Below are 23,342 nucleotides of genomic sequence, written 5' to 3'. Positions count from 1 at the left end.
CCACCCACTGGACACAGGAAGTCACTGAAGGTGTCACTGTTGTGTTTTGTGTGACATGAATCCCATTTAGGTAGGACATTTCCACAGGCAAGGGACAAGCACACATCTGGGCGTGCGGCTTCTGACGGCGCCACAGCCCAACGTACGTGGGGGGGCGAGGGCCCGTTCATCACTGCTTGCAGTTTTAATTAGGGCCCGAGCACGAATCTCGTGCGAGGCCCTATTGGATCCGCTCGGATTATTATTATTCTTCCATCCCCAAAATCGCATTTTTCACTGCCTGAACATACCCCAAAACTCACCAAACTTGGAATATAGATCAGACCTGGCGAAAAATTTTATAATCTATTGTTGTTGTGAATTTTCACCACTAGGTGGCGCTATAGTCAAGGAAAGTGCGTTTTGGCTAATAACTCCCGCATAATTTATCACACATTCAAAAACCTTATATCCCCGCCTTCAGTGAATTGTGCTGAATCTCCTGATATAGGCCACGCCCACTTCCGCCCAGCGTTTTTTTTCGCTAGCTCGCCAAATGTCGCAAACCTACTTTTTCGAACTCCTCCCAGGCAATTTCACCCATTTGCACCAAACTTTGCACACAGCATCTGTGGACCCTTCTGACAAAAAGTTATTAAAAGAATTTTGATATTCCAAAGAATACTCAAGTTATTAAATAACAACTTCCTGCAGATTTCGTTCCAAACAGGAAGTGTTGCATATCTCCACGTCGGTGTGTCCGAATGACTTCAAACTCAGGATCCTACTTCCACATGAGCTTCTAAGGCTCTGTGCAAAATTTGGGATGATGACCACCAGGTGGCGCTGTTTAAATTGAAGTAATTTATATCTCAACATCGGTTAGTCGGATTAACACAAAACTTGGTACACTCATTCCCAATGCCCTCCTGAGGATACCTGACGAATGTGTTACCGATCTGACACTAGGTGGCGCTCTGGTGGCATTTTCATCTTAGATTTGGCACTGTGCCAACACCATAACACTTATGGATATGAAACTCATTGGGGTGGTATAGACTGGCCCCTGTAACTCACACACCAAAAATGACCAGCAGGTGGCGCTGTTATCAAGACAAAACCGTTTTTGGCTAATAACTCCCACATAATATGTCGCACAGTTTAAAACCCTATGTCTACGTGTTCCCTGAATCCAGATGAATTTATTGATGTAGGCCACACCCACTTTCGTGCCAGAATTCCATTCGCAAATTCGCTAAATACCGCTAACCTATTTTTTCGAACTCCTCCTAGGCAATTTATCCCATTTCCACAAAACTTTGCACACAGCATCTATGGACCCTCCTGACAAAAAGTTATTAAAAGAATTGTGATAGTCCAAAGAACGCCCAAAATATAAAACAACAATTTCCTGCACATTGTGGTCAAACACACAGTCTTGCCTATCTTGATGAAATACAGTCCAATTAACACTAAACTTTTTGTAATTGTGTTGGATGGCCTGATGAGGGTTTGTACAAAATTCGGTGCAAATCAACCAATAGGTGGCGCTTTTATTGCTAAATGATGAAAGAACAGCTAGTTTGAAGGATTTTTAGCTCCTCTTCTGGGTTTATAATGGGTGTGTATTGCGTGAGCTAGAGTGGGTGACATCATCGCTAGAGTGCAGAGCAGCTGCAAAAACTTTAGAAAAAACTCTATTCCGCTTGATTTGGGTCCCACAGCTTTTACTTCACATAGACAATATATACATAGAAATGTAGGAAATCTTGTTGGCTTTCATATGATCATCTTATTTCAGATGTGTGACTTAAACTTTTGGCTGTGGAAGCCCTAGAGTGACGAGAACTCCAGCAACTCCGCCATAAGCCGCAGTGTTAACTTAAAGCCTAAATCTCTGGAGTGGAGCAGACGGTACCGGTTTTGTCTCTTGCTCTTGTGCCCTCATTTTTCACTCTACAGAAATAAAATATACATCACATGGTTCAGCAATGTCTCCTGTTACTCACTGTATACATATTTTGGCCATAACCATTACACTTTTTTCTAAACCTGCAGGTGTTTGGGAGGTGTTTTCCCATTCATTCTTATGGGGACATTTTCAGCTTTGGTTCTGCTACTGCTCCAGCATATGTGCAGCTACACAAACTGTCTGGCTGTCAAACTGTTCAGCTTTTTAAGCTCTTTCAGCCTATTACTTTCAGCTTTCCAACCTTTTCAACTTTTTCAAAAATTCAGCTTTATGTTCAGCTATAGAAACCATTCAACTATCAAAACATTCAGCTTCATGTTCAGCTAGAGAAACCGTTTAACTATCAAAATGTTCAACTTTTTAAGCTCTTTCAACCTATTACTTTTCAGCCTTTCTTCCTTTTCAGCTTTTGAAAAAATCTGCTTTTTCTGCAAATTCTTGACCATTCATTCTCATAGTTTTAGGCATTTTTTTATGCATTAGGCAAGCATTTTCCAGCACATTCAGCAGATTTTGCAAAATAACTTCAGCCGTCAGCATTCACACTGTATTTTCGCAGGAAATACAATTTTTCTAGTTTTAATTGTGTTCCATGGCCCGATGACCGTTTGTGAAAAACGTGGTGAAAAGCGGCCAATAGGGGGCGCTTTTATTGCTAAATTACGAAACAACAGCTTCACTGCCTCCACTTTTGACTCCTCAACGGAAGTTGTTACATGAGCAAGCCCCGACACCAGCATGTAGCGACAGCAGCACGCTGCGACAGCAGCATGCCCCGACACGCGTGGACTGCGAGGGCCCGTTCATCGCTGCTTGCAGCTTTAATTATTATTATTATTGTTCCATCCCCAAAATCGCATTTTTCACTGCCTGAACATACCCCAAAACTCGCCAAACTTGGAATATAGATCAGACCTGGCGAAAAATTTTATAATCTATTGTTGTTGTGAATTTTCACCACTAGGTGGCGCTATACTCAAGGAAAGTGCGTTTTGGCTAATAACTCCCGCATAATTTATCACACATTCAAAAACCTTATATCCCCGCCTTCAGTGAATTGTGCTGAATCACCTGATATAGGCCACGCCCACTTCCGCCTAACGTTTTTTTTCGCTAGCTCGCCAAATGTCGCAAACCTACTTTTTCGAACTCCTCCCAGGCATTTTGACCGACGTGCACCAAATTTTGCACACAGCATCTGTGGACCCTCTTGACAAAAAGTTATTAAAAGAATTTTGATATACCAAAGAATACTCGAGTTATTAAATTATAACTTCCTGCAGATTTCGCTCCAGACAGGAAGTGTTGCATATCTCCACGTCGGTGTGTCCGAATGACTTCAAACTCAGGATCCTACTTCCACATGAGGCCCTAAGGCTCTGTTCAAAATTTGGGATGATGACCACCAGGTGGCGCTGTTTAAATTCAACTATTTTATATCTCAACATCGGTTGGTCGGATTAACACAAAACTTGGTACACTCGTTGCCAATGGCCTCCTGAGGATACCTGACGAATGTGTTACCGATCTGACACTAGGTGGCGCTCTGGTGGCAGTTTCATCTTAGATTTGGCACTGTGCCAACACCATAACACTTATGGATATGAAACTCATTGGGGTGGTATAGACTGGCCCCTGTAACTCACACACCAAAAATGACCAGCAGGTGGCGCTGTTATCAAGACAAAACCGTTTTTGGCTAATAACTCCCACATAATATGTCGCACAGTTTAAAACCCTATGTCTACGTGTTCCCTGAATCCAGATGAATTGATTGATGTAGGCCGTGCCCACTTTCGCGCCAGAATTCCATTCGCAAATTCGCTAAATACCGCTAACCTATTTTTTCGAACTCCTCCTAGGCAATTTGTCCCATTTCCACAAAACTTTGCACACAGCATCTATGGACCCTCCTGACAAAAAGTTATTAAAAGAATTGTGATAGTCCAAAGAACGCCCAAAATATAAAACAACAATTTCCTGCACATTGTGGCCAAACACACAGTCTTGCCTATCTTGATGAAATACAGTCCAATTAACACTAAACTTTTTGTAATTGTGTTGGATGGCCTGATGAGGGTTTGTACAAAATTTGGTGCAAATCAACCAATAGGTGGCGCTTTTATTGCTAAAAGATGAAAGAACAGCTAGTTTGAAGGATTTTTAGCTCCTCTTCTGGGTTTATAATGGGTGTGTATTGCGTGAGCTAGAGTGGGTGACATCATCGCTAGAGTGCAGAGCAGCTGCAGAAACTTTAGAAAAAAACTCTCTTCTGCTTGATTTGGGTCCCACAGCTTTTACTTCACATAGACAATATATACATAGAAATGTAGGAAATCTTGTTGGCTTTCATATGATCATCTTATTTCAGATGTGCGACTTAAAGTTTTGGCTGTGGAAGCCCTAGAGTGATAAGAACTCCAGCAACTCTGCCATAAGCCGCAGTGTTAACTTTGAGCCTAAATCTCTGGAGTGGAGCAGACGGTACCGGTTTTGTCTCTCGCTCTTGTGCCCTCATTTTTCACTCTACAGAAATAAAAAATACATCACATGGTTCAGCAATGTCTCCTGTTACTCACTGTATGCATATTTTGGCCATAACCATTACACTTTTTTCTAAACCTGCAGGTGTTTGGGAGGTGTTTTCCCATTCATTCTTATGGGGACATTTTCACCTTTGGTTCTGCTACTGCTCCAGCATCTGTGCAGCTACAGAAACTGTCTTGCTGTCAGACTGTTCAGCTTTTTAAGCTCTTTCAGCCTATTACTGTCAGCTTTTCAACCTTTTCAGCTTTTTCAAAAATTCTGCTTTATGTTCAGCTATAGAAACCATTCAGCTATCAAAACATTCAGCTTCATGTTCAGCTAGAGAAACAGTTCAACTATCAAAATGTTCAGCTTTTTAAGCTCTTTCAACCTATTACTTTTCAGCCTTTCTTCCTTTTCAGCTTTTGAAAAAATCTGCTTTTTCTGCAAATTCTTCACCCAAAATACGTCTCTGCATCAATACTGCGTCGTATCTATAGTGCCACCCACTGGACACAGGAAGTCACTGAAGGTGTCACTGTTGTGTTTTGTGTGACACGAATCCCATTTAGGTAGGACATTTACACAGGCAAGGGGCAAGCACACATCTGGGCGTGCGGCTTCTGACGGCGCCACAGCCCAACGTACGTGGGGGGGCGAGGGCCCGTTCATCACTGCTTGCAGTTTTAATTTTTATAGCACCTTTCGAAATAATCAAAATCCTTGCAAGTGACTGAAAAACATGTTATATTAAGAAAACACTTCATATAGAGACTTTGGAGACCAATGCACAACAACTGCAATAAAATGAATTGTTAAAATAATATGATACAAAGAATAAAAGATGCAAACAAGCAATAAAATAAAAGATTAAAAAAATATTGCACATAAAAGTTGATTTCAAAAAGTGAATGAAATAGAGTATAATAATAATAATAATAATAATAATAATAACAATAACAGCAAACTATAAATAAAAATCTATATAAAATCTAGACAATAAGAATACAGGGTTATGATAAGACCGAATAGAAAGGTTTTTAGTTTGTGTTTAAAAGTTTTAATATTTCCAACGGCTAGGAGCATAATGGCTGAATGACTTGATAGTTATGACTTGTTAATGAGTAATTCCTATGTAGTCAAATATACGATGATATAAATTTACGATTAAAACATATTTTAATGCAGAAAAAGATACAGTAATTTATTACATTTCCAGTTAAATTGACTTTTTCTGTGCTGATGTCATTTTGGGTAACAAAGTTTATTTGTTTATTTAATATCTTTGTTGCAAGTGTTTGATATCCACATTTTAGGGATCACTGCAGACCTTTGTCTGTATAGCTGATATATAGCAGCTGATATATTGATATCTTAATTATTTACTCCCTAATATTGGCATCATCCTCACAAATCGAGTATCGGACAGGTTCTTGTATAAACTGTGTGCTGATTTTTTTTTTAAATGAATCTTTTCTCATGGATTTATTTAAAGATTTTCAAATGTATTCAATATCATGGGTCACAAAGGTTTTAATGGGAAAATGTGGGCTATTTTTAATGTGACACATCACTGATTAATTATCAAAATATATTAAATATAAAGATGAACAGATTGTTAGATGCCTTATTAAGTTGCTGTGTTAAAGGTGCATGATGACATTTTAATCAGAAGAGAAAGATCTTCTATGGTAAATAAACAAACTCTCTTTGTTTTCATGACTGAATAAACAAACTGACCTTTAAGGACAACACAGTTTCATAATGTTTTTACTTTGTTTATATGTGGCGGACCCTGCCACCTGTCTAGCTTCAAACATATTCTGCTGACCTTATTTTCCTCTGATAACAGCTTGTTTATTCAGTTATGGGAAAAAATAAATATTTCCGAGTTTGTATTATTACCTCATTAATATTGCACATGTTAATATTTCATCTCCAAAACTACATAGTGCCCCTTTAAACTAGACCAAGGATAGATATACACATCATTTGACTCTTATATCATTATGTAAATATAAAAATAATACAATAAACAGCAGCAGCTTTGATAGAGACCACCACAGTGAGGCCGCCCTGCCCACAGACAGTCCAACGGGGAGAGTCGTGACATCAGCCGGGGTGATGTTGAGTGAAGAGCCGCCGGAAGCAGCAGGTTGGTGGAGGAGGACCACAGAGAGGGGAGCACGGAGGACGAAGAGATTATCCGTCTGGCTTTGTTTAATCACCTCTGTTCTGTCGTCTTCAGAAGTTGGACCCCCGGCAGGACAAAATGGCTCTGACCCAAGAGTCCATCCTGTCCTTTCTGCTGGAGCACGGAGGCAAAGTGAAGAACTCGGAGCTGCTCAACAATTTCAGGAGTCAGATCAGCTGCAGCGATCCCGCGGAAAAGCAGCACAATAGGGACCTCTTCAAGAAGTTGGTGAACAGCGTCGCCGTGGTCAAACAGATCGACGAGGTGAAGTTTGTGGTCGTGAAGAAAAGATACCAGGATTTTGTGAGAGAGGTGGAGCACGATGCCGCGCACAAGCAGCAGATGGATGACAGTTTCTCGAGCCAAAACACGAGCTTTTCCTACACATCTCCTCACCGAGCCCAGCCAGACAGGACGATTTACTCCGACATTGAGAACAATAACGTGCGCTACCCCTCAAACATACATGAGAAGTGTTACAGTGTGCAGGAAAGAGGGGACATTAGCAGCTCGGACACAACCACCGTCAAAGTCCTGAATATCTCCGCAGATCAGCCGAGCAGAGCGAGGAAATCTGGGGCTGTGTTTGCGGTCATAGCGGTGAAATCTCCACCGAGAGCACCGGTGACACAGGCTGGATTAAATTCCCAAGCGCATCAACCTGCAGAAAACAACGTTTCTGCACCATCAGTGCCACCTCTGAACTTCCCAGCCTGCAGGAAGGCTGCACAGAGTGCCTCCCAATGTTGGAAAAACAGACAGGCAGAGGACATCCAACTTCCAGGCTTCCCCCAGGTGAGGCCCCAAAGCAAGACCACAAGACAAGGAGATGATGCCAAGTACTCAGAGTCTGTGCCTCTGGAGCCTTTAGCTCACGAGTGGTTGGTGAAGTGTGCTGCAGGACTGTGGGGACAGATCTACGGTTTGCTGCTGAAGGACACACGCTTGGCACACAAGAAGGACTTCATGTCAGGCTTCACAGCTCTGCACTGGGCATCCAAGGACGGCAACAGCGAGATGATACACAAGCTCATGGATGTGTCCAGGAAAAGAGGCACTTGTGTTAACATCAACAGCAAAGCGCACGGAGGATACACACCTTTACACATCGCAGCCATACACGGCCACGCAGAAGTGATGGTGTTGCTCGTGCAGAAGTATGGAGCCAATGTCAATGAGAGGGATAACGATGGGAAGAAGGCCTTCCACTACCTGGGCAAAGGTGTGCCAGCTGATGTCAGAGCTCTTCTGGGAGGACTGCAGCAGAGCAAGTGCAGGGAGAAGACAGAGGATGAGGAGTACAGGGAGCAATCGAAAGGATTCAACACCATCAGTAAACTGTTCCAGCCTCACATAGGGAAGAAACAAAAGACAGCAAAGTTTGCTCATGACTGGTGAGAGCGACACGGACCACGACAGAAGCTGTGAGACGGACAGGATTGAAATCAGAGACATGATACTAGAGGGTGTCAAGTTTATCACAATTAGATTTGACTTTCAAGTTTAAGGTCACGGTTCGATTTACAAAAAGTTGAAACATTGACGGCTTTGCTGTTGTTAGACACATCTGGATTTGGAAAAGATCTACAAATCAGTGATGTTGTGCTCTGACAACTGTCTTTTAGATTTTGAAACTCTTCTTTAAATAGACAGGGGTATCTGACAACATTAGTTTGACTTTTTCCTGGGGGCTCCTGCAGACAGACAAGATCAAATAATATTCAACAAATATAAAGATTTAAACACACTGCCTTTGAAATCGACACCGTGACACCTCTAGATGATACTGTCTCCGTTTGTATATTCTGTAAATATAAAAACAACTTGTTGATTCTCCTTTAGATCACTTAAACTGTATAACTGGATTACAGATGTATAGTCTCTCAGTACTTACTACTTGTACAGTGTATCACTGTTGGTTATGCTATTTATAAATAGTATTTATAATTTAATCATCCTTTTTTAATTAGTTGAGCTGCATGTATTAGCACTGAATTAACCCATTTAATGTATTTATCCTCCTATTAACACAATCAGAGATAGTCACACGTATTTCCATCACATGATGTGTAATAAACCTTTAGCAGTTACCTCTCGAGTCATTACTTTGAGGTGTGAGGAAATATAAAACCGACAAATGACACAACTGTCAGTGTGTTGTTGATGTTGGCTGCTTATTGTTTTTTTGTCCTCACATGGATCAGTTGTCAGCTATTAAATGACTCCTCAGTTATTTTGATAACCAATTATCAGTTCCTTTCCTCCTCTGTGACAGTAAACTGAATATATCTCTGGGTTGTGGACAAAACAGGACACTGGAAGACGTCATTTTGGAGGCACTGATCGACCTTTCCCCCGCCATTTTGCAGGGAAAACAAAAACTGTTGTAGAAAAGAATAGCAGGTATTAACATTTTTAAAAAGCTGCCTCTCGACTTAAATAAAAGCAGAGGCGACCTTTGTGGAGGCCAGCTATGCAAATCAGGCAACTAGACGTGGTGGAGGAATGTCTCCTCTGTAAACCTCTTTGTGAACTTGAGCTGTGAGGGATGAGAACGGCTGCCTTTTGTGGGTCAACGTGGGCTTCGTGCTCTTGACTGGTGTGGTTAAAAAAACCAAAAACATTCCAAGCCATATCACCAACAGCCCGCGGTAATTCATCTTTTTAGTATTGATTAGAAAGGATTTTAGATTAGAAAGTTCTTCAAACATGAAGCCAAAGATTAAATTGCAAGGAAAACTAAAGAAAACAAACAACCTATTAAAAACAACTTAATATTCATGTTGTCATTTATTCATGTTGTTACCAAACATGCTTGAAAACAGTAACCTGCCTTAATTTGTGATGTACAAAAACACACTTTTTATCCTTAACTGACCTGGAGAAAAACAATCCCTGATCACATGAATAGAGTTGGAGCTCAGACAGTGAAGCCATAAGCAAAACAGAGCCAGAACAATGTCCTTTGTCTTGTTATCTGCAAAAGAAGCTGCTTGCACAATGACCCGGACAAAGGACAGCTGCACTTGTAGCAACTGTGCAACGCAGAAGAGCACATTGTGTTTAAATTTCCACCTCTAAACTTTCATACTGCAGGACAAGTTAATGATCATAAAAGGAAATCAAGCACAGAACGGCTTCCTGTGGCTCTTCAGACTACATTCACAAACATCAAAGGTTGTCCAACAATACTGTGGTGTGGTATCATTTCCTGTCAGGAGGAAAATGGAAAAGTACCTCAAGCGTTTTTTCACACTAACAGCTACTTGAGAAAAGTATAATAAGCAGATTAGTATATTAGACTATGGCGTGGAAATAAGACACAGCTACAACTCTAAAACCAGCTTCTGGTCCCATGAAACTACAGTTACCCATCATAATATGAAAGTGTTGGATGGCACAAACAACATAATTTTGCTATTTTTAGAAACACTTGCAGAAACATGTCCTGTGGGTGGCATTACAGGAAAACATTACCATCCACAAAATGATGAATCCCCTAAAATCAATCAACAACCAGTCATTATACAACTCCACAGTGACAACCACTATACAAAAAGCTGTTGCTAGCATAATAATGAAGGCAGTCTGAACTTTATTCTCACACAGCCTGAGCATTGATTTAGCTCACAAGATTTATTTTACCATCTTGGTTGATGTGTTTTTCAGTGGTTGACTAGGGCTGAGCAGTCCAACCCTTTGTTGTTATTTCTTCATTTTGAATCAGTTTCTCAAAATAAAACACATGACATGTTTTTTGAGTTTATCTTTGATGATTTTAACAGATGATGAGTAATGTTGTGTTTAGCTGCTCTTCACATTTCAGGCCAGAAGAGGGAGCAGCATGCAAACATTATCATGGCAGTAAAATAAACACTGAAGTAGTCGACAAAGAAGTTTATTTTAGTTAAGCTTGGTAATTCATTGATACTACTTCTTTATTTTTTTATCAGCAGGAAGGCCTGTAATGGTATTTCAAACTGTTCTGTGATGATATTTGTGAGATTGCAAAGTACAAAAGCAAAGTTAAAGTAAAATACAGTGTAATATGTGCTTGAGAAAAATGTGTCTATATGTACAGCATTTGCAAAACAATAACTTCCAACTTAAATTTGCTTGAACGGATGAAATCAATGCCATTACATTAGTAGGAATATTTTTCCAACTGTCTTAATTAATGTACATAAAATAATCAAACTGATGGGTTAGGGTTACAAACTCAAACTCTGTGCTAATATCAGACAAACCTATCATTTTCTTGAAATCCTTCATTTGGACAACACACTTGTTTCAAATTATAGCATTAGATTAAGAAGAGTTTGTTTATTTAGTTTGTTTATGCATAAAAAAAACAATCAGTGAAGAGCTTTTTCTTTTCTGATTAAAATTTATTACCCAAAACTATATAATGCATCTTTAAAGTTGGTAAACTATGTTCGTGATGCTGTGTCCTACTGCCAACCAATCTTTAAACTACAGCAGTGTTTATCTTTCCACAAACCTCAGTACACAGTGACCAAACTGCCAAAGATAAGAAAAACCTCCAGTGTACAGTAACACCGCTTAGTCAAGGTCAGGTATTTCGCATATTTGCAATTTCCTGCACATTTGGTTTACAATTAGTTCCACAAAGTGCAGTCTGGCAGTGTACTGCAACACAACTCACCATACAATACACTTAAAACCACAATGTGGTGATGAAGTTTGTAAAAGAAATATTGCAAGCACACTTTCTTTGTACAGCACCTCTGTAGTGTCACATTAACACACTTTATTAACAGTCTAATATTACCATGTCAGTGAAACTTGGCTACATGGCTCTTTAAACATATTACTGAACTGTGTTTGACATCAGTCAAGTCTTCAAAGATACTTTTTCAAGAAAATGCTAATTTTGAAAGTCCCTTCCAGAGGCTGTTTTTCCGTTTCACTTCAAACATAGATGACTTTTAGCATGATAAACTGATGATAAACTGATAACAGTACTATAAATCAAGGCTGTGATATCCTGTGTATTTGTTTTGAATATAATTCATGCCCTCTATTAGTCAGCAGCTTTAAATTAAAGGTACACCCAAAAGTGAAAATTCTGTCATGATCTACTGACCCAGTGTGTCCAGCAGACACACATACAAACTCACTCGCACACATGCTCCATGAAGAGTAAATTAGGACTTTTATTGAAACATTAGAGAAAACAACTGAAAACAAAACATTGAATGGCCCCGTACAGCTTGTCAGGCGTAATCCACATCTCCACAAGCCCTGAGATCCCATGTTGATTTGAAAATATGTTATTTACCCCCTCGATACATTGTCAAGCACATGCTCCCACTTAGGACAGGATGAGTGCTTTTAGGTTAGCAGAGGCACACTTCTGTCCCTGTAGTGTATTTCTGTAGATCTATCATCTCTCTCAGTTGACATTAAAGAAGCCACTTTGATGAACCAGCTCCTGCAGGTTCTCTTTAAGGGCAGTGACGTACTCCTTCACAAACCAAGTGCCCAAAAGGGGCAAAAAAAAGCACTCAAATCACAAGTAAATAATCATACTGGTTAATATCAAATACACACATGTGGTACTGGCTTATTAAAGTAAAGTTATTACCAAAACTCATTAGATAGCAGCGTGGTATCCTGGTAATTAGCAGATTTTGAAGTAGTTGTATGAGGATAAATGGGGATGAGGCTGGATTTCTTAGGTCTCTTCCTTTTCTTTCTTGACTTCCCTTATCCTAGAGATCAAAGGTCAATGGGTAAGTGTGTTTTCCATGTGCAGTCCAACACAGGCACAGGGAACCTTTAGCTTAAAGCATCAAAATGTTTATGAATGACTTTAGTTTCTTTGTATATTCCTGTATTCAGTCCCGTACATTGATCGGTTGGCTGGTTTGTTGGTTTGTTATTTGGCTTGATTGAATTACAGGGGACTGTTGGTGCCTTGGTGGACGTATGCGCTCTACTTAGTACAATTTAAAATTATCCAGCAGGCTAACACTGACACATTTAAAGAAATGTTTAAATGAAACAACCAAAACTTGAGATCCACCATGAAATTGAACTGGAACTGATAATCTAAGTATTGAAACATCTCTTCATCACTAAATTCACAACTTTGTATTTTGTTCAGTTTGACACTGAAACGACCTCAAACACACAGAAGATCTCTAACCAAACACAGCTTTAAAGGCTCTGTACAGGTCAGTGTTTCTGTGGTAGTACATTTCCTCTGAAGATGCCATATATGTTTGGTCGATAGTGCAGGCGTACTGAGCCCTAAGGTAATCCTCATTCAGTGCTGCTCCTTCATATCTACCCAGACAGGCAGCGAGATGGACGGTTGCTCTGTAACTGGAGAAAAACAGCACCAGTGACAGGGCCAAGGTGACGATCACGAACGGGATGTTTTCGAAAAAACTCAACCATCTTGGGAGGATGAACGGGATGATGATACGGTTTATCGCAGGTTCACCATGTCTACCTTGTAGAAACACGAAGCCATTCCATGCATCATCCAGTGGTGGTTTGAGAGGGCTAACGCTGATATTTGGGATCATCCATTCTCTAGCTGCATTCATTGAGTTCCAGTAGAGGGGCAATTTGCCGGGCTGATGGTAGAAATCAGGGTATCGACAGCCTCGTTTCATACAGAAGAAGAGCCTGTTCTGAGGCTGTATCATTCCTGTAGCAATACCATATGCTACATCTGCATTGATAGCACAGTTCCAGGGAGAATACAGGAGCACATCTTTGATGGAGGGCAGAGGCAGGAGGCAGCGGGCTGGGATCATGAACCCTTCAATCGCTCCGTGTGCCACAAAGGTGATGTCGATGTCCTCACGGTCCGTCTTCTTCTTTTTCTTATCGAGCTCTTGTTTCAGGAAATGAAACATGTCCACAAGTCCAAAGAAGGCAGCAGAATCATAATGTTCTGTCAGCCATTGCTTGACCACTTCATCCTGAGACATTCTTATTACATAATCTATCAGTCTCCTTCTTTCCTCAGAGCTTCTGTCGCTGTTTTCAATGATGCGCTTCACTTCTGCCAACTCCTCAAACTTTTCTCTGGAGGAGGAATTACAAAAATGAGGAATCAGTCATTTTGTTTGTCATCAAATTTAAAACAACGTCTTACCAGGATCTATTTGGGGCGGTAAATAAATCTCTCCGCAGTTTAAGAAAAATCATAGTTAAGCATGTGAAAGCCCACTTGAAATGCAAGGACTTATTAGTATCCTCTTGAATGAACCACATTTTTGAGGGCTTTAACATGCTCAAAAACTCATAATTCAAACATGGTGATTTACATATTTTATGGGTGTCTAACAGCGTGCGACATGGCTCGCTAGCGCCCCCTAGAATGCAGCCCTTGGTACTACTTTCACGTACATCTATGAAATTCAGTACACGTGCATCACAGGAAGACCTACAAAAAGGTCTCTTGGTGCAATGACCTTAACCCAACAGGAAGTCGGCCCTTTTTAATTTTTGGCAATAAACACGTTTTGTATATTGCCCCCATCGTACCTCATGCCGTTGAACTGCTCCCTCAGTGTCTGGCTGATCTTCCGAATGTCGCATGCCGTATCTCTGAGTGATTGGCTTGCTTCAGTCACATGGTTTTTCTTAATTAGTTCTTGCCAGCTGTCAATTGCTTCATAAAGAGCAAACCCCATTCCAACAGCTCCTCCCACAACCTGATGATGAAGATGAATAGTTAATTTAAAGTAAATTTACACTTTGTGGTTTACACTTCATATACTTGAACCTGAAATGTAATTATTGAGTGTTCTCGAGTGCCACAAAGCGGACACAGGAAGTCACATTGAACTCCTTCCTGCAGTGTCCAAATCAATGAAAATTCAGAGCCGTGACAAATTGTCTATGTGCAACCATTGAGCTTTTGTTTGTTTGTTTTGTTATTAATGGATATATGGCTGCACAGACGTTTGTGAGTGTGAATTACTAAACCGAACTGCTACATGAAGATGCCGCCTCAATTAGGCAAGTACCGGTGTAGCAGCCCCGCAGTGGCTTGTAGGTTATTTGTTTTTGTCCAATCAGGTCGCTACAATCAATGCAATTTTTGTAATGTGTCTGTAGTTAATGTGTCTGTAGTTAGTGAATCTTACCATGGCTCCTCCTTTAAGGGCTGTTTTGAATCCAGTCGTGGCCACTTGTTTCATGAGTTGTTTGGCTCCTTCAGCAAACAAAATATCAAATTTTTTCCCACCATTTTTCAATGAGAAAAATGTTAAAATACTGACAACCTGAAGTGTCAGTCCAGCTGTCATTGCAGAGTTGGAGCTCTGGTTCATCATCATGGCTCTCAGTGCTGGATTAGAAAAAAACTCTCTGCTGAAATCAATATTCTGCCTCAGCCCACTTCGTCTGGCCATGGCTCCCACAATTTCAGACATGACATGTTGGTCCACCTCATCTGAGTCTGCGAAGGGACTCCTCTCCTTCACCTCTGCATTCAGTTGCTCAAACCGTTTCTGGATTTTTTCTGCAATCTTGTTGCTCTTCTTTTCTATCTCTTGCGCTTCTTTCAAGGTGTCACTGGATAAGAAGTGCTCAGTGATTTTGGTACCCACAGATACGGTGACACCCACACCCGTATATACTCCTCCTGCAATAGCTAAAAATGGAGCAGCTGCTCCAGCGGTGAAGAAAGTGGCCACGCCGGCCCCAATCAGACTCGCTGCTCCAACCACAGATGATACGCTGCCAAAACATTCTGCGGCGTTGCATTTCTCCCTGAGAGACTCAAGCTCCCGGGCCAGTTTCCTCAGTTGCTCTGCACAGCACTCCCTCTCCTTGATCCAGGAGAACATCAGCTCCAGCAGCTCGTCAGCGATAGACATGATGAAGGTGAAGATCAACCTTATCCTCCAACGAGAAAACAGAGAACTGTCACTGTGCGATGAAGTCTGAAAAAAGAAAGTCAGAAGACGGATTAGAGAACACCAGAGAAAACTATCTGTGATGAAGACCATGTAACGCAAATGGTCTGGTCACATGGTCTATACTCAGCCTCGCACCCAGACCAGCTGAACTTTCTCACTCTCTCTCTTCTTTCTGAAAGTGAGTTGACACATGCACATTATTTTTAAGGCTTAAGCTTAATAGAAACGTACAAATGTTTCGAACATTTTTTTTAAAAAAGGGTGATATTTAATATTTAATCTTTAATCTGCTGTTCTTTGCTGCTAGCTAGCATGCTATTTCCTAAATGTGGAATGCTAACCCTAAGCCTCTTCTGGATCCAGCTGACAAAATGAGCAGTACACATTAATGCAATGTCCATTATGTTTGTAGAAACACCTAAAATTGTTGAAAGGACTTTAAAAGTGACCTATTTGACCATTTATAATCAGATATGTAGACAGTAGGCCTCAGACTCTCAGAGTGCTTAGTCAGCCTGAGTATGGCTGCAGATAACAAAGAGAGCTCTATATATAGCCATAGGCAAGGTTCACAATGTTCAGGCACACAGACAGAGACACAGACGTGGCTATTCGTGTTTATGGCCCAAGATATGAAACCATAAACCAATATTGAAGTGTTACTAATCACCATAAAAGTTAACTGAAGAACAATTAACACACAACATCCTGAAGTAGGAAGTGTAATAGGAAGAGAAACAGGCCTGACACGCCCTTTTTCCATGTTGATTTGAAGGCAAATAAAAATGATGTTGCAGCCTCAACAAACACTGATACAAATAGAAACACTGGGATCTCTGCACATCCTGAACCATCACAAACCCTCAGACAGGAAAGTTCTTACCTCAGCCCAGAGAGATCCGTCCAGACGTGTACTCGGCTCCAGTTTGAGCCTGCTGAAAACTTTTTTTTTGTTTCACGGAAAGTTTCAAACTGAAAGTGAAACTTAAAGGGATCAACACAGACTGATGGCGTCCCCTGCTGCTGAACTGCAGGACAACACACCTGACTCATCCAATATTTACAACAGGAAACACCCTGATACTGAAAAATAGTTAATAAAAAGATCATTGTTTCAGCTCCAACTTACTTTAGTTTCTGTTGTGAGAAAGATTCACGCATATTTTATCTCTAAAACTTTTAAGAGTTTGAAATTTCTAAGCTCTTTGACAGACAAACCAAAAATGCTCCTCAGTCCTCAGGTTGTTCACTGGTTCATATTATTGACAATTGATCAATAACCAGAGTTTATGACGTGGCCATGGCTGGATTACACAGTGAAATAGGTTCATTTCTTGTTAACTCGCCCAGGATTTAGATTTGAATGAGGTTGAAAAAACAAGTAGGCTCTGTGACAAGCTATGTCCCATGGCTAACATCAGTTAGCAGCCTTGGCTAAAGCTAGCTAGTCAGATCCTTAACTGTTAAGTGAAGTTAACCAGCTAGCTAACTGTTTCTGACGGTTAGGTGGCTTTAACCTTGCTACACAAGTCATACTTTGCGTCAATGCAGTTTTATTACTTTTAAAAAAAAAACTTTACACATTTATACAACTTACTTTAGCTACTTAAACTGTAACAAGTAACGTTGGCTAACGTTAACTGACTCACAAATGTTACCATTAAATCGTCTGTTGGTACAAATAAATGTTATTGTCAAAATGGCTGATTGGGTTCCTTTAATAGCTAACAAGGTGGATGATATTTTTGTGAAATACAGTCCTCAACTTTATATAAAACTACTTCTTCAGCGGTGTAACTTTAAATTAAGGCATCGGGAGGATTTGTCTTCAAAATAAAACAGTAAATACTCACCATGAAAGCCCTTATGTTTGCTGCGAAAATATCTTGATCAATCTCGATTTTATGATGATGATGATGATGATGATGATGGGGGAGTTGATTGGACACACCTGTGTGTGTCGCGGCACGTGTGTAGTTCTGTTGCCCTCGCGCTCTCAGTGGAGGGTCTATTAGTTTTGACAGGTTTCATTGTTTATAATGGGAAAACAAATGCTGATGTCAGCTGTCCTTCGTTATGTTCACACGGTCATTTTTCTGCTGCTGGTCACCGACTGCTGCCCGCTGGTTAGATCCTCCATGGCCGCCTCCAACGCGCCGCACAGCCTGGGCGACTTCACCTACCCGTACGACAGCATCCTCGTCCCGCTGCTCAAAGCCCTGTCAGACCACGGAGGGTCCAGGTGGAACCCGGGCCTGAAGAAAAATATGAGACCCGAGCACAGGTACATGAAATATCTGACGGAGATTTACAAGAAGTCCTCCAGAGTGCAGAGGAGTTTGGACGGGGATGATATCTACAACACAGTCCGCCTGATCAAGCCTCAAGACGAGTGTCTTGCACCAAGTAATAAAGGTGAGCAACACAGACCCTAACAGCCCAGCTGACTACACTCCCAGTGTAATACACACAATATTCATAGTAGGCTACTGAGGCTTGATAGCAAAAAGAATAATGATTCAAATGTTGACATATGCTATTTTTTATTGTTTTTGTACCATCTTTTTAAGTATTATTTGGGGAGGGAAATATGTTAAATCAAAATGGACCAATTCAATAAGAATTGGCAGTTTCACCTGTGTTGTCTTAGTGACATTATGCACTTAAACAGGCAAATGTGCAAGATGGATGTTTATTCTAGCTTAGTGATATTTGGACATTTGTGTCATGATTCTTTTTTTTAAAATGCAAAAAATGTGACGGTGCCTCTTGTGTTTTCTCATATTTTCCTTCAGAGAGTTTTACGCAGGCTCTTTCTTACAGCCTTGATCAAGTCAGAAGAAAAGAGCAGCTTCTTAAGTCGGCTCTGCTGTACAACTTTGACCAGGCAGCACCCGTCGACTCTGTGTGCTACCTGAGTATCAAGGAGCAGGAGCACTCAAACCAGTGTCAGCTGTGTCCTGGGATCCACTATGCTCTCAACTTCACAGCCGCAGACAGGAAGAGCAGGAGGAACTGGGTGGAGGTCGACGTCACCTCGTTTCTCCAGCCTCTCTTAAAGTTTCAGAAGAAGAACATACACCTGCTCATCAACGTCACCTGCCCGGATGAACAAAGAGCCGCTCATGACAGGGGTAAAGGCTCCCTGAAGTTCATCCTGAAGTCCCCTCCTCTGCTTCTGTATCTCAATGACAAAATGGCCAACCAGAGGTTACTGGACGGCAGTTCAAAAGCAGGTCAAAAGCCAGCCACTGCAGCCAACACATTTCATGAGCAAATGGTTTTCAAACCAGAGAAGAGGATTGGGCCGAAGAGGCGATGGAAGAGGGAATCTTCAAAGAGCAAACGCGGTGATAAAAGTCTGGATATCCAGCTGCCGGAGCTGCTTCCAAGCTCTGAATTCCCGACAAGTGACTGTGCCCTGTACGATTTCAGAGTGCGATTTAGCCAGCTCAAACTGGATCACTGGATTGTTTTTCCACCAAAGTACAACCCCAGGTACTGCAGAGGCCCGTGCCCGAGGACCATGGGCTTCATCTACGGTTCACCTGTCCACACCATGGTGCAGAACATCATCTACGAGAAGCTCGACTCCTCTGTGCCCCGGCCCTCGTGCATTCCCTCCCATTACAGCCCCCTGAGTGTCATGATCTTTGAAGAGGACGGTTCATACGTGTACAAGGAGTTTGAAAACATGGTCGCCACCAGGTGCACATGTCGCTAAGCCGGCTGCCAACATCCTTTTTCACAGGCTGAATAAGAGCATTGCCCCAAACCTCCTCAACAGTCACCACAGGTGGACTCCATCCAAGTGTGAGATACTCTGACCAGGCTCAGTGGTTTCAAGTATTTATAAAATCATTGTGCATGAAATAAGTTTGATCTGGAGCAGGTGTACTTAAAGTATTTTATCCTAATGAAAATGTGCAAAGGTGACATTTATTTACTTTTATTTAAGGTGTGATAAGAAAGGGTGCCAGTGCATCCTGTTCTTCAATTTACTGTTAGCAACATATTATTGAATCTGACACACTTGAGGAAGAAAATGAGTGTTGTATGACTTTTTGAGTTATTTTTTGTTAACTTATTTTGGGTGTGTTGTCTGTCATTATTCTTTAATTTACAGTTGCCATTTTTAAGTAGCCCTGTTCTGGAGAAAAGGTGAAAAAGCAGTCATAAGCACTTATCAAACCTTTTTACATATCGTTTTATTCCTGGGGATTACAGACAGCTCTCTGAGTGGCAGCAGTCTTCATAATGCCCAGAATGAAAATTGTCAAGGTTTCAGTGTGTATTTATTACTTCTGGTCACTGAGTGACTGTATACGTATGAACTGACTGCATACTTAATGAATTTGTACTGGTTGAATGTGACTAAATGCATCTCATGTCTATTTATGCAAATTGAACGAATTCACTGCATGCCTGTGCTCAGCTTAGGGATATTGAAAAAATGTACATATTATCGGAGAAGTTCGAAAATAAAAAAAGTAACATGCATAAATGAAAATGATCGTACAAAATCTCTCCGACTTCACTGAGTAAGAGTATGTGTGACCCCTGGGGGCTTGAAGGTCAAATGAAAGCCTGTTTTCAATCATGGTCATGACCATAATGTGGGAACCTGGGTCCCCTGCACATAACTAAGTTGTACAGATCCAGCATCATTCAGTACCCACACATTCTCTTTTAGGCATGAGACGATATGAAAGTGTCATGTCAGGATTACTCTGTCAAACATAGTTGCAAATTAGAATATTATCCCGATTTTCATCAAAATATTCTTAAAACTTGCAGATATAAAGTAAAATTACACTAAAACATAGGCTACTACAAATAAATGGTGGTATCCTCACCTCCCTGTTGTTTTTTAGTTAGGATCCGTAGTGTTTACACACATCCGATCTACCTTTATGGGGGGCACAATGTGCAATTCATGCCTTCAGCCATGGTGACAGGTTTATGCAATTCAAAATAAATCAGGAAACCAATATAGGACTGTACGTCAGCAGGCTAGACAGCTTTTCAAGTCATCCATGTGTATATATTCACAATTATCTCAATTGATGTTGAAGTTAACTCCTCCACCATCTTTATCTGGATCAACCTCCAGCCCGCCCGGTGGCGCTACTGCCCTCAGTGTAGCAGCCGACCGGAAGCAACGCGCGAGTCAAAAGGAAGGACACCGGATCTTTATTTGGAAACGCTTTTGCGCAGCAGCACGGTAAGCTTCAAAGTCACATTTACAGCGGTGGAGTTTTACTTTTAACAGCTTTTATCATCGAGTTGTGTAAAAAATATCTGCTTTAATATTATTTAAGTGACTTAGTGTCTCGTTTAAACGACCACGTTAACGTAAAAGTCACGGTAATGTTTCAAGGACCTTAGCAGCTAGCTAGCATACTGGAGCTAGCTGACGATGCTAACATTTAGCTCTTACGGCTAACCAGTCCGGCTGGTCCTGTGCTGTAGCGTCAGCTGGGGGTTGTTGTTTTATGGTTCCGCAATCACGTATCTAGATAATCTGTCCTTTTGACTTTCAGTTTATTGACTGAAGTTTGTATGAACAACCTGATGGACAACCTTAACGTTTTAGAAAGGAACCATTTTGGAGGGTTTCAGCTCACTTCAGCGTACTTCACCTACAACACTTACAAATATCATTACGTAATAATCAAACATGCAAAGTCAAATATGGCCGATAATCTTAAAGAAAGCGTTAAACTTATTGTTAAAGTCACACAGAGCCATGCTACGTATATTAGCTTATGTTTAGTAATCACATTTGCTAGTCAGATCTACATGAAAACAGACCTACCAAACAGAAAACAATCCTCTAAAATTGTTCAGTATCCTTTTATTACAGATCAACAAGTCAAACCAGATTGAAAATAGTTTTTCTCCTTTCTAGCAAGATGCTATATATTTAAAACTGTTCATATTGGACTACTTGCATTAAGTTTCATCCATGCTTGTTAATTTACTTTTGTAAACTTAATGTCATTTCAGGTCAGCTCTCAAGGCACCATGGGTCGCCACTTCGGAAACTTGGCCAAGGTCAGACATATTATCACCTACAGTCTGTCCCCCTTCGAGCAGAGGGCTTTCCCCAACTACTTCTCCAAGGGAATCCCAAATGTGTGGAGACGGTTCACAACCTCCTTCTTCAAAGTTGCCCCCCGTGAGTTTTTGCATTGCTATATCATGCATCAGTTGTTTACATATAAAGCCATTAAAACTAATATGATTATTTATTTATCAAAATCTAAATTATCATCAATAATCAGTGGTTACAATGTATCTCTGCTTGCAATTCTGCAACTAAAATGTTTTCCTGGAGTTGCCAAGGTAATTTTTGTTTTCAGATGCAGATAGATGATATGGATAAAATCTTAAATCATCACTGTATGAATAATTTTATAATGTGATCTTGCAAAATTGCAATAGTCTGTTCTGTAAATTCTAGTATTTCCACATTTAGTTATGTTCCCTACTAGTTATTCACTCCTTTTCTGCTCAAGATTCAAGTTGTTTGTGCCTCTTATTACCAGACAGCAGCTCTGTAAGACAAGTCTGAGACTTGTATTTTTAATTACTTTGATCTGGCACAATATCAATAGTCAGTTGGCCATCTCTGACTGTCTCCAACCTGTGAGCAATGTTGTCTTTGGATCTCAGGTTCTACTTGTCACACTAGATCCTCACCTAGTTTCTAGGTTAATGACCTGGGTGTTGAGTTGTGCTAGTGCCCAGTCATATGATAAGCCTGTTACCTGCTTTAGCCCCAGCCTCTGTTGTGGTTTAAATGTCACGTCACAGATGCAACAAGACAACAAGTGTCAAATGACAAGTGGATACCCACAATTGTCTTCAGCACCTTTCTTTACTGCAATTGTTGTAAATGTAACTTTAAAAGACAATAATCAAAAACACTATTTTACAAGATAACTTCAAGTCAAGATGTTTTAAAAAAGTTGTTGTATGCTCTGGATTCACTTAAAAAACTAGGGGGAAAAAGTAACTTTAAGATTATCATGCTAAGCAAACACTGCTTACCCCCTCACATAAATGGGCAGATGTAATAAAAACAATTTTAAACTCTCTCCATTTTCCTACATTGACAGTATGTGTGCCTTGTTTTATTTATATACTTATTTTTTCGCAATAAATGTTTGAGTTAAATCTTTATAAATGTGGTTAATACTCCTTTTTTTAGAATCTCATTAGGGTTGATATAAAATTAACAATTAATAATTATTGATTTCCAGATTATACGTAGAGCCTTAATTGCTATATTATCTTTATGGTGATGGTCCTGGTGATAATTTGTTATATGATATTGCTTTTGCAGCAATGACCGTCTTGTACCTGGTATACACCTGGGGCAACAGTGTCCACGAGCAGGGCAAGAGGAAGAATCCTGCTGACTTCGAGAATGACGAATAAACCACCTGCCACGGTCCTGAAAGCTGCCCTCTATGATTAATTCCACGTCTGCGTTTCGCCAATAAAGATGAGATATTTATGTGAAAAACAGTCTTGATTGTTTTGATTCTGACTTGTTCTTGTGGTTGGATTAATGCATATCAGTGTATCATGTGAGTGTAAGGCCATTGCTACTGTTGTACAAGTTATACAAATGCATTGCTGAAGTAATCAGTTGATTAACAGAAATGTAATTGCATACAGTTTTATCAAGCAAAAGTGTCCATGGTTATTATTTCCAGCATCTCCAATGTGATTTGCTACTTTTGCCAGTTTT

General features: G+C 40.5%; 5 protein-coding genes across 5 annotated transcripts in view; 3 read left to right on the top strand and 2 right to left on the bottom strand.

Moving 5' to 3' along the window:
• Window positions 1-17,451, bottom strand: part of LOC311257413 (septin-8-A-like) — a 94,436-nt gene extending 76,985 nt beyond the window's left edge. Inside the window, exon 1 of the mRNA XM_084353017.1 lies at window positions 17,434-17,451. Coding sequence (XP_084209143.1) covers window positions 17,434-17,436 — 3 coding nt within the window. The 5' untranslated portion in view covers window positions 17,437-17,451. The remainder of the gene's footprint in view (window positions 1-17,433) is intronic.
• On the top strand, window positions 6,525-8,917 carry sowahab (sosondowah ankyrin repeat domain family member Ab). The gene has a single exon (XM_084352608.1). The coding sequence runs from the start codon at window positions 6,750-6,752 to the stop codon at window positions 8,067-8,069; it is 1,320 nt and encodes a 439-aa protein (XP_084208734.1). The 5' UTR covers window positions 6,525-6,749; the 3' UTR covers window positions 8,070-8,917.
• LOC311257410 (uncharacterized protein) lies at window positions 11,829-16,525 on the bottom strand. Its single transcript, XM_084353011.1, has 4 exons — window positions 16,464-16,525; window positions 14,804-15,604; window positions 14,199-14,368; window positions 11,829-13,736 (listed from the first exon to the last, which is right to left on the bottom strand). The coding sequence occupies exons 2-4, from the start codon at window positions 15,536-15,538 to the stop codon at window positions 12,839-12,841; spliced, it is 1,803 nt and encodes a 600-aa protein (XP_084209137.1). The 5' UTR covers window positions 15,539-15,604; window positions 16,464-16,525; the 3' UTR covers window positions 11,829-12,838.
• A 40-nt stretch (window positions 17,452-17,491) lies between the features above and the next one.
• On the top strand, window positions 17,492-20,094 carry gdf9 (growth differentiation factor 9). The gene is made up of 2 exons (XM_084353019.1): window positions 17,492-17,995; window positions 18,376-20,094. The coding sequence occupies exons 1-2, from the start codon at window positions 17,620-17,622 to the stop codon at window positions 19,302-19,304; spliced, it is 1,305 nt and encodes a 434-aa protein (XP_084209145.1). The 5' UTR covers window positions 17,492-17,619; the 3' UTR covers window positions 19,305-20,094.
• Window positions 20,095-20,710: 616 nt separating this feature from the next.
• uqcrq (ubiquinol-cytochrome c reductase, complex III subunit VII) lies at window positions 20,711-23,116 on the top strand. The gene is made up of 3 exons (XM_084353022.1): window positions 20,711-20,804; window positions 21,590-21,761; window positions 22,932-23,116. Exons 2-3 carry the CDS (start codon window positions 21,608-21,610, stop codon window positions 23,024-23,026), a joined length of 249 nt encoding a protein of 82 aa, XP_084209148.1. The 5' UTR covers window positions 20,711-20,804; window positions 21,590-21,607; the 3' UTR covers window positions 23,027-23,116.
• Window positions 23,117-23,342: the final 226 nt, after the last annotated feature.

This window comes from Pagrus pagrus (genome assembly GCF_965226575.1).
Source record: "Pagrus pagrus genome assembly, chromosome: 5".
NCBI lineage: Eukaryota > Metazoa > Chordata > Actinopteri > Spariformes > Sparidae > Pagrus > Pagrus pagrus.
This window is presented reverse-complemented; position numbering and strand designations above follow the sequence as displayed.